Genomic DNA, 13,571 nt, shown 5'->3' with positions numbered 1-13,571 from the left:
TCTGAATTAACTCAGTTACCCGAAAGTTCTCAGGTTTTCCCACTGATTTGTGAAACCCTGCCCATGGACCCAGTATTTAATTACAGTTGGTCAGTGTAACCTATAACACCCTCTACTCTTTGGAAGTCTTCACCCAGAAGAGTCACTACAAGTGGACATGCTACATCCCTTCCCACTTCTTCTACCCTGCTTAGCTCTTTACTTCAGATGTATGGCGTCCACCCACAGCAGATACAGAAGACTTCTCTTTCTTTTCTTTCAAGAACCTGTCTGAAGATTCCTGGTAAACAACTTATGCGCCAGCAGCTAAAACACAAAGCTAACTTACAAGAACCAAAGGAGAAAGAAAGAAAGTTAGCATTGAGCTGCTAACCTGGTTTCCTCTGATCTGCACAGTAACAACAGACTGCACTGAAACCACCACTCCTCCACAAAGGATGGGATCGCATTGGTTCGACATCCCATTAGTCCGACTGTCCGCGGTGCTGAACGGCTCGCGGCAAGTGTATGGTGCGCCGCAACCGGCTCTGGGTCAGCTGGGAAAGGCTTGAGGTGGAGCAGGCTCACGGCTTATGTGTTTGTCACTTTCTTTTTCATTTTAACCCACACCATGATCTTTTCCTGACCCTAACCAAGTGGTTTTTGTGCCTAAACCTAACCAGACCTTAACCACAGGGCATCATGATGATTTCGGAACGAACTTCGGAACAATGAGTTTAATATGGTCGGAACAATGGGATGTCGGACCAATAGGCTGTCGGACCAATGGGCAGTTTCCCTAACAAGCAGCAAGCCAAAGCAACTCTTCTCTCATTCATGGACTGACTGGGCCTAGCGTAACGTAGCATTCTCACAGCAATGACACAAGGCAAAGCAAGACTGATTAACTTTTTATCAATGTACATGCATTTTAATTTGATTGAAGGTTATTCGCTGAGTTTCTTGTTGTGATCACTTTATGGTTATTGAGTAATGTAGTTGGCTTTACCGCAACCGCTAAGTTATAAGTTGTGTTTTACACAGATGTGGGATCTTGCAGGCAAACTAAGTATCTTCTCTCTGACCTGGCACCTTAACCTTACACAAATTGGATTTACATAAAGATATACATGATCTCCGTCTCACAGCCACCAGGTGGAACAGATATACTGTCCGTGTAATGCTGCACAAAAGTGAATCTTGTTAGCCTCAGACTACATTATCAGGCTTTTCATTGTTAGACTAAATTATGATATGGCTGTCATTTTCTCTTTCTCAGTTAAATATGTTAAACGTTAAAGCTAACACAAACATTCAAAACATTCAAAATACATTTTTGGGGGCAGCAGTAGCTCAGTCCATAGGGACTTGGGTTGGGAACCGGAGGGTCGCCTGTTCAAGTCCCTGTCCGGACCAAAATATGGAGCGTGGACTGGTAGCTGGAGAGGTGCCAGTTCACCTCCTGGGCACTGCCGAGGTGCCCCTGAGCAAGGCACCAAACCCCCCAACCGCTCAGAGCGCCTGTCATGGGCAGCCCACTCTGACATCTCTCCACTTAGTGCATGTATAGGTCCAGTTTGTGCATGTGTGTGTTCGGACCTGTGTGTAATTGACAACAGAGTGAAAAATTGAATTTCCCCTCGGGGATTAATAAAGTATGAAAAAAAAAAAAAAACACTAATTAGCCTCAACTCCACTCTGTTCCCTCTGACAACATTCATCCACAACAGCAGAACAGTCCATCCAGCCAGTACAGTGAATGATGTCTATATAGTGTCTCCCATAGGATGAGAATATATCTGTGTTAGGGGTGCTATTAGAAGTAAGGAGAGGTCATTTTGTACTGGAGGGGCTGTAACATTAGCAAACCAGCTGCAAACAGTTTCATTTTCTTGTATATTTCGCTGGGACTAAGTGTCCGAGAGTTTAATCAACCCTCGTTAAGTGCTAATAAGCTAATTTGTATATGTAGTCACATGGGCAGAAAGTACAACACAGGGAAGCACTTCATTAACAGTGATTAACATCCATTAAGGAGAAGGTGTTTTTTCAATCTATACAATCTCACACTGATGTACAATTCCAGCAGAGTGTAATATAATCAAGTATGAGCCACCCAAATACAGTAAATCAGTGGGAGACACTGGCTTATATGACATAGTACACTCTGTTTAGAAACATCTGTCCTTCTAATATCCTTAGATCAGGGGTGGGCAACCCCCAGTGGCTCCCTGTGTCTTTGATATAAACTTAAATGGAAATGAATAATGCTTTTTTTAAATTTACATTTTAACTTAATTCGTCATTGTTTTAAGCATATAAATTCTTACATTCTCCAACTGTCCAAACATGTGTAGCTTGCACACTAAGTTATGCTTATTTTTAACATTTCTTCAACTAAAATCTTAAGTAGAATTTGTTCAGTGATTAATCATTCCTGTATTTTAACTTTACTTGAGCTTAATTTACCCTCATATTATGTTTAGTAATACTGCTTGGACTGCCACATGTCCCACTTATCTCAATACGATTTTTCTAATTCAAAATACATTTTTGAGTGTGACTAGCTTTGCTAAAAGATGCAAATCATCTGCTTCTCTCTTTAGAAAATATTAACTTTCATCAATTTGTAATGTTTACAGTAGACTTGTGTAGTCATGAATAAATATGTACATCTCACTCATGACTTGCTGAGTATTCTCCAGAACTTTTTTTAAGTCATTCATTCATATTCCACAAGACACTCTTTTACCACCTTTTGACACCTTTATCTTCCACATCGTCAGACTTCTCTTAATCAATATTCATTGAAATACAGACACCCATCTCTCTGGAACATCCTTCTTCCATCTCTACAATCATCATCTTCATTATTGTCATTCAAAAAACACATGATAAGAACTCTTATTTGCAAAGACTATTAACACTTCATTGATTAATTTGTAATTTGTTTGTGTTTTCTTTTCTTTTTTTGTAAACTGTACATCTTTAACAATTTTGTATCACTTCTTAGTCTGGAAGTCTTGTTCAATTATGCAATCTTTGTTTTTATCTTTTTCTTTTTATGTATGATTGTGGTCATAGGGTAGGTATCTTTATAAGCCATTGCTGGCTTCTAACCTCTCCTGCAAAATGTTTTAACTTTTAATTTCTTTTTCCTGCATTTTCTAAACATGTATGTACAAATAAATTAAACTAAAACATGTGTGATATGTTTATGGCCTGATGCCTTAATTGCTCTCTAAATTGTGCCAAACTTTAGCAGCAGTGGCTTGTCTTGAGTCTCCCATAGCTACTGATTCAATCAAAAAAAACAACATAAAAACACCAATGCTGCAAAGATTGGCTGTCTTGTGGTAAAACATATTGATGAATTCATTTAGACATGGTAGTTATGCTGATATGTTAATGTAGACTTATTAGGCTGTGTTACCTTCATTTTTTTTATTTATATTTTGCAGCTGCAGATCCTTACCTTAGATCATAGTGTTGCTCAGAAGCAGCTTGGGTTCAAGTTTGTTTCCTGTAATCATCTACATAGCATACACTAATATGGTGTAAATAAATAAATAAATAAATAGTCTAACCCTAACTCTCTAATCTAAACTCTCCCATCTAGAACATCTGAATGTAAAACAGCGAATTGCTGTTTAGAAATTGAATTATGTGTTTCTTGAGTCTCAGGTGTGAGAACTAGTTCCACATCAACATTGTCCCCAAAAACTATTTCAGATGTTGCTGTGAACACTTAAAATCACACACACGTTTTAACTACTGCACACCTGAGAACCCTTGTCGACATAACGCATTCCCTTACCTTGAGCCTAACGTTTACCACAGAAACTCTATTCCAATCCCTAACCACTCATACTTATTTTTACCTAAAGTGCTTATATATTTGTTTTTAATTTAAGTATCTCTTTTATGTATGTTTATTCACATTATATATTATCTTTTAATACATTTTGTTTTTTTAAATTAAAAGGTGTATTGTCTTACTATTTTTTTATTATTATTTATTTAAACTGTCATTTTAACATTACTCATTTTTAATTAATGCACAAAGCAAACGGTGAGCCATAAGAGTCCAACAGTAGTTTAACTAATCCTGCCTCTGCCCCTCCTGAGTGAGTGGACCAAAAACATTTTAATGGATTCTAGACAACCATATAGAGATTTTTTTTTTTAAGGGGTCCTTGTGTGACTGTGCCCCCGATTCCACTCATTAGAGCGTTTTAACCCAAACCTGACCACTACCTTAACCTTACCCCAAATCTCCTCACTCTCAAAGTCTGAAACTTGGTATGGTCCTCACAAAGACAGAAGTACATATGAGCATATACACACTCAGAGAAAATCTTCCTGGAGCAAAGCTAGGTATCTGCAAGGATGAAATAAAATAGGTACAGTTGGAGGACTGAGTAATTAGGAAGCATGGGTGGTGCAGGATGGAAGGAGGGAGAAGATGGGAAGGACGAGGTGAGACAGAGGGCTGATGGTGATGGAGGGAGGGAAAGATGAAGAGGACAGCAGCGAGAGGGAGGCAGTGACTGGATATCAGCTGTACTTGGACAGTGAACCTGAGGAAATGAGGTCAGGGGACTGTAGTGACAGGGAGACTGAAAGAGAGGCTGTGTTCCCACCATAAAGTAAAGAAATAGGTGGAGCCTGTTACAGCTGACGCCCTGGAAAGGTTGCCAGACTATCACACGGCGGACACATAGAGACAGATAACTATTTCTGCTCACATTCACATCTGTGGGCAATTTAACTATTAAACACAATTTCCTCTGTAAATTAATTGGAGGCCAAGCACATAAAAATAACACAATTTACCATCAGGCCACTTCCTCTCCCATGCAGGCTCCAGAATAAATGCCCATAGAAAACACTTTATCTTCATTGGGAGAGTAGACCAGAAGAGCAGGCAGAAAAATGTCTGTGCACTTACTGGATTTTTCAACATCCACTTTGTCCCTACTCCCACTGCACTTGGTAAAAGTTGGGAAAATTCCACTTTTCTTGGCAACAACCATCTGCGGTCACAGTAGGCAACTCTTTCCTGCAGCGTTGGTGGAGTTTTCTGTCATTGTCTCAACATCCAGTTTGCTGTTGGCGGTGTATGGAGCATGCAGTCTCAAACAGGGACATAGAGAAGGAAAATTACAGAGTTTCAGAAACACAAGCCTGGGTCACACGCTGAACTGCACTGGAGCCCTTATCACTAAATCTACTATAAATCTTTTTAGGGCTAAAAAGTTTCGAGTTTTGCAGACACTTTGTCCTCTATAAATCTCCAGAGGGCTCCTAGCTTGACTAACAATTTGCAATGCAATGTGACAGCGTACTGCACCGCAGCTCAGATCACAGGACTCCTGAATTAACTGAGCGAAGAGACTTTGTAGCTTATCTTAAAGTTTCTAGTGCGGTGTGACAGTGTCCTATAACATAGCTTGGATCACAGGGCTTCCATCCAATCTCCCCCAGTTTCTATTACTGCCTCTGGCTAAACCAACACAGCACAGCCTCCGATCTGCACACTATTACTGGACAGGTAGACTGGGATGTCCTACAAAGACTTCAAATAGCTGCTGTCTGCTGAACAGCATGAGAGAGAGAGAGAGGAGAGGTATGTATTTTAATGCTTTCAGTCTGCTCTGCACCCAGTCCTGGATAAGCTGCCACATCACACACACACACGCACACACACACACACACACAGGGGAGAGTTTGGGGATGACACAGCTAAAGGGTAAGATGTGTGTGTATGTGTGAGTCTTTGGTCACAGTGAGCTACAGGCATGTCATAAAGTCACCAGCTGACAGACAGACAGATACACAGACAGTCAAACAAAACAAGAAAAGTGGACCTCTCGGTGACCTGTGTTTCTTTGTTTTGGTGGATGTGTGTGTGTGTGTGTGTGTGTATTTTGACAAGGTGTATTATTAGGTTGTCAGGAACCTGACAGAAGCAAAGAGGTCAGAATTACTGCCTTCTGACAGCTTCATCTATCTCGCTTCAAAACACACAATCACACACACACCCACTCACACGGTGAGGAGAGAGGTCAGCAGGAGGGAGTACTAAGTTCAGAGACTTCACAGCCTTGAAAAGCAAGTGTGTCCTAAAGGTGTCAGTATGCTTCAAATAAAATGCGTGTGCAAACAATGTCAGAAAAGTCCTCCCTCGACACTTTCCCTTTGTCAGATTTTGGAGCTCTGTTCAAATTTTTTTTTTTTTTAATAGTTTTACAAAAACTCAAAATCCAAATTTCTCTACTGTGTTGTTTGTTTTGTTTTTTACACAATAGTTTCCATCACTGTTCATGTGTACAATCAAGTGCAACACCATGAGTGCCATCAGGGTGAGAATGTCAAAAAAAGGGTGCCATAATCTTTATTTGTATGATTCATTGTGTCATACCAATCCCTTGCCTGAGAGTGTGGCCATTTGGAACACTTATGCAAGTAGACAGTGTCAAAAGAAACTAGTGTATTCATGCGTACTGTGACCTGGCAACCACACGGTGACAACACAACTCTAGGAAGCCACTGCACCGGGCTTAAGAATTAGTGAAGCACATAATGTCTGTTAAAACCCCAAACTCATTTTAACACTTCGGTTTTTACACTGATTATAGATCCTTTTAGGACTGATGTCTTTTAACTGGAGGCAAAACACAACTTGCCACCATAGGGCTATAGGCTACAAAGGAGTCTTAAAATGTCATCTTGATGTGTTATTCGGTGCAAGAACAGAAGGAGTAATGGCTCAAAACTTCAATTTGAACACATGCCAGTGCCACTGCCTGTCAACAAAAACAGAGACAAGGGTTAAATGTGTTAGGACGAAAGGACTGGACGAAGGCAATCATCAAAAATGCTTGCATGTGCAGCACACATTTCATATCAGGTTTGGGAAAAAGTATTTACTGTTGTAGGGATGAATAATGTTATGTGTATTAAGGGTCGTCATGTTCACCTCATCAGCCACTCCGAAAGTGTGATGCTCTGGATAACCGAACAGTATATTACGACAGCGTTAGGAATTTACAAAGAGTCCAGTTTGTGCCAGAGTGCACTCCAGCACTCAGAATGAGTACTTCTGAATGCACCACTCGCATCACGTTCCTCCATTGTCTAAAACAAGCCAACAGAACTTGTTAGCTTGCGCTGACTAATGTCTGTGGAGAACTGTTTTGCCTCTAGCTAAGCCCCATCCGCCAAAAAACATCATACTGTTCACAAACAGTAAAAGGGTTTATGGGTGACAAGTTTTTAGTTTTCATGCTAAGCTAGGCTAATCCTGATTCCAGCTTCATATTTAGAGATATAATATGAAGGATTTTCCTAATATAGAATGTATGGACTCATACTGAAATAATCCCTCTTAATCATCACTTATAACCCAGCATAAGTGTGTGGCCGTGTATTTTCCTGCATATTCTGTGCCCTCTGCTTGTATTGTCAGATTTTTTCATGTTAGGTCGGGGATTCATTAAAAGGTAGTGACCAGGTACTGGACGGTAAGCAGCAGGCATCCAAGAGACACAGTGCCAAAAAATATGGTGAGCATTTTTACAAATAGTGCCCCACAATCTTGCATAGTACACCTTTATTAGGCAGATGAGAGAGTGGCTTCAATCTTCTGATTTAACTCTTGGCAAGAAAGGAAATATTTCCCAGTTTCCTTGCTGTATTTTCATCTACTCACTTGTGGTATTCTTTCAATCTATTTCATGACTTAAGAAGAACCTCCTTCCCATTTTTGGGTTTGATAATCACCTTAAGTGAACAAGGAGATGAAATACATCTGCCTCTGAGCTCTAATTAATCCACTTAGCAGCACTTACAGTAAGTTTTAGCCTCTCCTCAGGAAGGCAGTTAGGTGTAGCCAGCGTGTTAAGAGGCAAAGAGCGGGATGCTTGGATTAATAAATGGCTGCTGGTGCTCCCTTTTCAATCCCTGATTTCTCTTGTGCCTCAGGGAGGGATTTTTCAACAAGATCTTTTTCATTCCGTGTTATAAACAAGTGATTTAGCCACCCCAGAGAGATGGTTCAGATTTGGAAACTTATATAACTGTGTTTGCAAGGAGGAGTGTGGATTATGAGAAATATCCTCCTCCAGAACTTTTCCTTGACTAAAAAGCCCCAGTCTGCAGGCTGTCAGATGGTATAGTTTGATATCACAATTTTTCTTTGCATCTCTTTAATTATAATGTAAAGTGGTACCCATTATAAGCAGTATTATGTATTCACCGTTCATTCACTTCACCACTTTAGTAGTGAAAGTGTATTTTATTTCTCTCTACGCATCCATCTGAGTACACAGAAAATTGCTGAGAAGAACTTGAATGCTGCACAGAAAAAACACCCATTACACAGTACATGTAAATTCATCTGTTTTACATGAATTGGCTTAAAAAGACACAAATATGCAAATGCAGTAAACTCTGACAAGAGTGATAGCGTGCTGCTGCTGCTGCTGCGCTCTCTAAGGTCCTGAACCTGCAGTTAGTCAGCACCAAGGGAGCTGTCCAAGGTACAAGCTGCTGTCCACACTGATAGCCACTGGGATGCTCCGGCCAATGACTGCCATGTCTAATCTCTGATTCATCTGTTTGTTAGGTTGAAGATACCCTGTGCAAGTTTTATTCTGGTTGCTGAGTCTTGAGTATGCCTCCCAAGTTTACTCCCTTGTTTCTCTTGTCTCTCAAACAACTTTCTTAAAAGATAAGGCTGGAGATATTTTATGTTTCGTCATTATCAACACATCCCGTAAAAGACCCAAACCAACAGTGCATTTGTCTGTGTGGTTCTCAGCACATGTGTAACTACTGAGTGTAAATCTTCATGAATACGTACTTTCATTTTTTTAAATGGAAATCGTGTTTTTGTAGAGGTCTATTTTCAGAGGTAGATATGATATAATAGTGAGTGTATTTATGGCAACATGATGGTGTATGTGAGGTCGAGTGAAGATAGGGTACAGTGACCAAGTTTATAGTAACATAAGAGTTCATTGGAGTTCTATGTATGCTATTAAGCTATGTCAGGCTGACATCAGCAATGCATGTTATCAAGATCATGAGAATTGCAGATAATAAGAAAAATAGATAATGAAACCAGACGTGTTCTTTAAATTACAATTCCTGGATGTTTCTTGAGTCATAGAGTGACAGTTTGCAAGGCTTGTTAATAAAAATAATAAGCCTTGTTTACTGCAGTGTTATTTTGTTTGTTTGCTTATCGACGAATCAACACAAAAATGTGAGAACTTCTACAGCCCCCTGCTTCTATCTGTACTTGGCTTCTCAACTGACTTTTAAAAGTATGGCAGCAAAAGAAAATTCCTTCTGTGTATCTTATTGAGGATGGCAAAAGAAGAGACCATCTCTGAGCAATATATTTATGACGTGATTTTCAAACACGTGGTCCAAACCAGAATAAATAAATCCAAACTGAGAACTTATCACCATCACTGTTTTCTCAAATCTCAAAATGACTCTGAACCAAACCAACACACACAGCAGAGCAACATCATATGAAATAACACATTTTGTCAGCACCCAGGAAGCAATCATGATAACAGCAATCAGCTCCAAAAGAGAAAAATAAAATTCATTGGTGGCACATAAAATGTGAATTTCTGCCTTCATGGCATGACATGCAGACACCTGTGGGACATGTGAAACAGGAGGAGCAGCTGTAATTCAGCTGGTACTTTTGGAGACTAACCTGTCGATGATGCCACACATGTCAATCTGCAAGTGGCTGTAGTTTCCCAGCAGCCTTTGTTGCACCTTGATCAGGTCAACAGTTTGGTTATCCAGAGTCAAGAGACGCATACAGCCCTGAAACACTTTGAAAGGGTTCCTACACTCCTGAGTGCTCTCCTGAGCAGGGCAACCTGGGGAGGGAAACATGTGACACTCAGTCAGTGGTTGGGCTGCAGCTTTGTATTTGTTTATATGCTGAGCAATTTATCTTTATGTCATCTGAATATGAGCCACATTAAGTAAGATCAAACATTTGGGAAGAAACCAAGACATAATATGCAATATGCATGTCTAATGCAAATACTGCAGTCTGTGTTGATATTAACAGAAAGTGTAAAACAGACTGCAGCACATTCAGTGGTGAAGTGAAATTTCAATTTCAGCTAAACTCAGCAGTGTCTTTTAATGAATATATAGATTATTTTTAGAATTGCATGGTGTAGTGTGCTAAAATACCAACCCTGGTGGGAGTCGCTCTTCATTATGAACTAAAAAGGTTTACAGTTAGCACGTCTTCATGTGAGAAGTTATGGATGGCAGCTTTAAAGTTGTGATAAAACTTACATTAAAGGGTGTTAAAAATGCTAATGATATTTGGTTGAATCGCACTGTGAAATCCTTCCTGACTGCCAAGGCTGGGTGCAAAGAACACTGAATATTTTTCATGTTGAGAATTTATGCCAAAGACGTCACTTGTGACACAGGATGACAAAGGCCAACAGACACTGTGACTGCCACTGTCGTCTAGAGAGAAGGCTCCTCTGGGTTATTATTCACAGCATTTAGCTAACAAGCTGCTCTTGTCATTTTAAAAGGGATCACCATTCAGCACCGTAGATTGATTTCCTCTCCCAAGACTGCATGCAGCCAGTGATGGAAAGTAACTAGGCGCATATACTCAAGTACTACTTAAAGGTATACTGAATGACTTTTACTTGTCTACACTGTGGTATTGCTAGATGTGTGTACTTTTTCTACTGCTGCATCTAGCTGCAGTTTGGTTACACTCCACAGGGAGAACAGGACTTCCCTTGCTCCCCTTTCCTTAGCAAAAATACATTTTCAGACTCAGTGTTGGCAAGAGGCTTATTATTCCACTACTTTTTTACCTAACTTTAAGTTCATACATGTTTTTGTTCTCCCCTGCATAATCTTTGTATTTGATGAGACAGATTTTGGATTCTCTATCCTCATCTAAGCTCTTAGCACAGGCAGACCTGAGGTGGCTGTCATATAAACCCACTCTTCTTCAATCTATGTGAACGAGCTCTATGTCTTATCCATCAGTGATTCATGCTTGAGGTTGATCCTGGATGGTGGCAATCTGTGGCCAAATACAGCATCGCTGCTCCAGGCTCAGCAGTGCTCTAATTACAGTCAGCCCATCAGGCGCAGAGTTCGACACCTCCCAGCAGAGGAGGGACGAAAGATGAGTCACTGTTTATTGTCACTTTGAATTTTAGGAGCTCAAAAGAAGATTTTGTTGGAGCTGCTTTCCTCGTGGCAGGGACAATGACTCATGGAGGAAGTTTTCAAAATTTGGTGTTACACTTTGAGGATTAAAGATCACTTTAAGTCACTACTGGAGTCAAACTTACTGTTTTTTTAATCATAAGGAGATAGTGCTCTACAATTTTAACACTGAACTGCCATGTGACTTGTGTTGTGTTGGACAAAAAGGCAGTTCGAGCAGCATATCCTCATACAAAACTTTATATGATAACTTACAAAAAGTTATGAACGTGGTCCTGTGATATCTTGTGAAAAGCACCCCGACCAGTTAGGTTAGGTTTAGTTAAAGAATTATGGTTGGGCGTTGTCAAAATACGCACTTTACATATTGAAGGTTACCATAATGTAACCCTAGTTCTATCAGCATAAGCCCCTCTACTGGACTCTTTGGGTAACACTCTTCCAATCACGAGCATGCATTCGACTACTGAACTTTGTATAAACGTAGCCAGCCATTTAAGACGTGCCTACCAGAATACCTTTGGAGCCCAAGTATACAAGGCAGTACTGTAACACTGTCCTCCATCCTGCACTCTTCAGTGAACAGCGTCATAGCAACTGGGCCCGCAGTTAGATGGCTCCTCCTGTGCTAATATAACTAAGGTGACAATATCATAACCTTTGTTCTATCTCACACAGGCTTCACCCCCTACTGGACTCTTTGGGTACAGTGGGTGGAGCAAGCTGAATGAACGCCCTGTCATGACAGAACACTAACCCAGTCATACTGATGCTGACTGGCTAAAGGTAAGTCACTGTAGCCCATTTACTTCTTCATAACCCAGGCTGCCAGCCAACCCAGGTGGTAAGCAACAGAACTAGGTGGAGCAATGGCCTAACCTCACAGGGGTTGAAAGACAAGCAATAGGCGGCAGTAGCTCAGTCCATAGGGACTTGGTTGGGAACCGGAGGGTCACCTGTACAAGTCCCCGTCCGGACTAAAATATGGAGCGACCCACAGACCCTGAAAAGGAGCTCAACAAGTCAAAGAGATACAACCATATGAATAGACAGGGCTGCTGTACACATGTCCTTGGCATCCACCTCCCACTGGTCGGTGGGCATATCACCTGTCTCTGAAGATCAGAGGATGGCAGATAGTGTCATGGTACTGCGTTATATACTATGGCTTCCGCACGTTACTGGGTAGGCAAGTCCTAAATGCCTGGCTACGTGTATGCAAAGTCAGTGGGTAAATGTGTGCTCGTGGTTGGAGAAGAGTATTACCTATAGAGTCCAGTAGAGGGCAGAGTCTGTTTGAGATAGAACGCAACATTACCTACAGAATGTAATGTTACATACTTAACATATCTAATGTAACTTAAAATAACTCAGTGTTGACTTTGGGTATAACATGTAAAGCTGTTTCCTGGGTAACAGTCCTGGATTAGCTTGACCCATCCACCACCTCGACCACCTTCCTAAGTGGGCTTTGTCACTCTGGACTGCGCATAGCTAATAATTACATGGGTTATTCACGAACTCTAGTGCATTACTTTTCGTGGGTATACGTATGAGCAGTCCACGAGAACAGCTTGTTTCAAGGCCAAAATCTCATTAACAGACAATGAGATGTGTGCAGTGGGTTAATGTATGCACCTACAGCATTTGCCATTATTTGTGTCTGCAGGATTACGTGCAGACTAATTGGAGGGAGAGTACATACAAGCACTGCAGAGAGAGGATAGGGGGTATAAAAGACAAGAAGGCTTGAGAGACATTGAAGTGGAAAGTGATTGGAAAAAAGAGGAATGCATCAAGGAAGGAAAGAAGAGCAAAAGGAAAATGGGAAAAAGAGAAGAGAAAACTCATTTGAAGGACGAAAACCTCAAAGAAAGAGAGAGGAAACTGGGGGAGGGAGTGGAGAGGGAGAATCTAAGCAGCTTTATGGATTCATCTCTCTCTGGGTGGCACTAAACCTCCCAAGTAGATCTGAAGATGATAATTATTACCTGAGTACCTCAGTGAATTTTAACTAGTCCTAAATGTCCATGTCAGCAGTTTTCCCATCTTGAGGTCTACTTGAGGTGCAATTTAAAATATCTGACAAGAGAGGGTTTTTAGTGGAAGATGCACAACTTTTGGCAGCTGTCCTCAACTGCAGCCACAAAGCCTGTGAATCAAGTTTCTTTTAAAGTTCCTTTCCATGCATTGATTAAACCCTTAAAACCCATCTCTCTTCATCGAAAGTACATATGTAGTAGTGTCCATTTTCATGCTTTACAATGGCTTAGATGTAACTACACCTTTGCATTAAGTATGCAGAGATCAACATGAATATGCAAATTAGTCCACGCCTC

General features: G+C 40.7%; 1 protein-coding gene across 1 annotated transcript in view; it reads right to left on the bottom strand.

Annotated features, from left to right (window-relative positions):
- Positions 1–13,571, bottom strand: part of LOC117254452 (contactin-associated protein-like 4) — a 165,429-nt gene that overhangs the window by 59,858 nt on the left and 92,000 nt on the right. Inside the window, exon 10 of the mRNA XM_033622768.2 lies at positions 9,719–9,890. Within this exon, the coding sequence (XP_033478659.1) occupies positions 9,719–9,890 (172 nt within the window). The remainder of the gene's footprint in view (positions 1–9,718; positions 9,891–13,571) is intronic.

Source organism: Epinephelus lanceolatus, chromosome 6 (assembly GCF_041903045.1).
Source record: "Epinephelus lanceolatus isolate andai-2023 chromosome 6, ASM4190304v1, whole genome shotgun sequence".
In the NCBI taxonomy this organism is placed as follows: domain Eukaryota; kingdom Metazoa; phylum Chordata; class Actinopteri; order Perciformes; family Serranidae; genus Epinephelus; species Epinephelus lanceolatus.
This window is presented reverse-complemented; position numbering and strand designations above follow the sequence as displayed.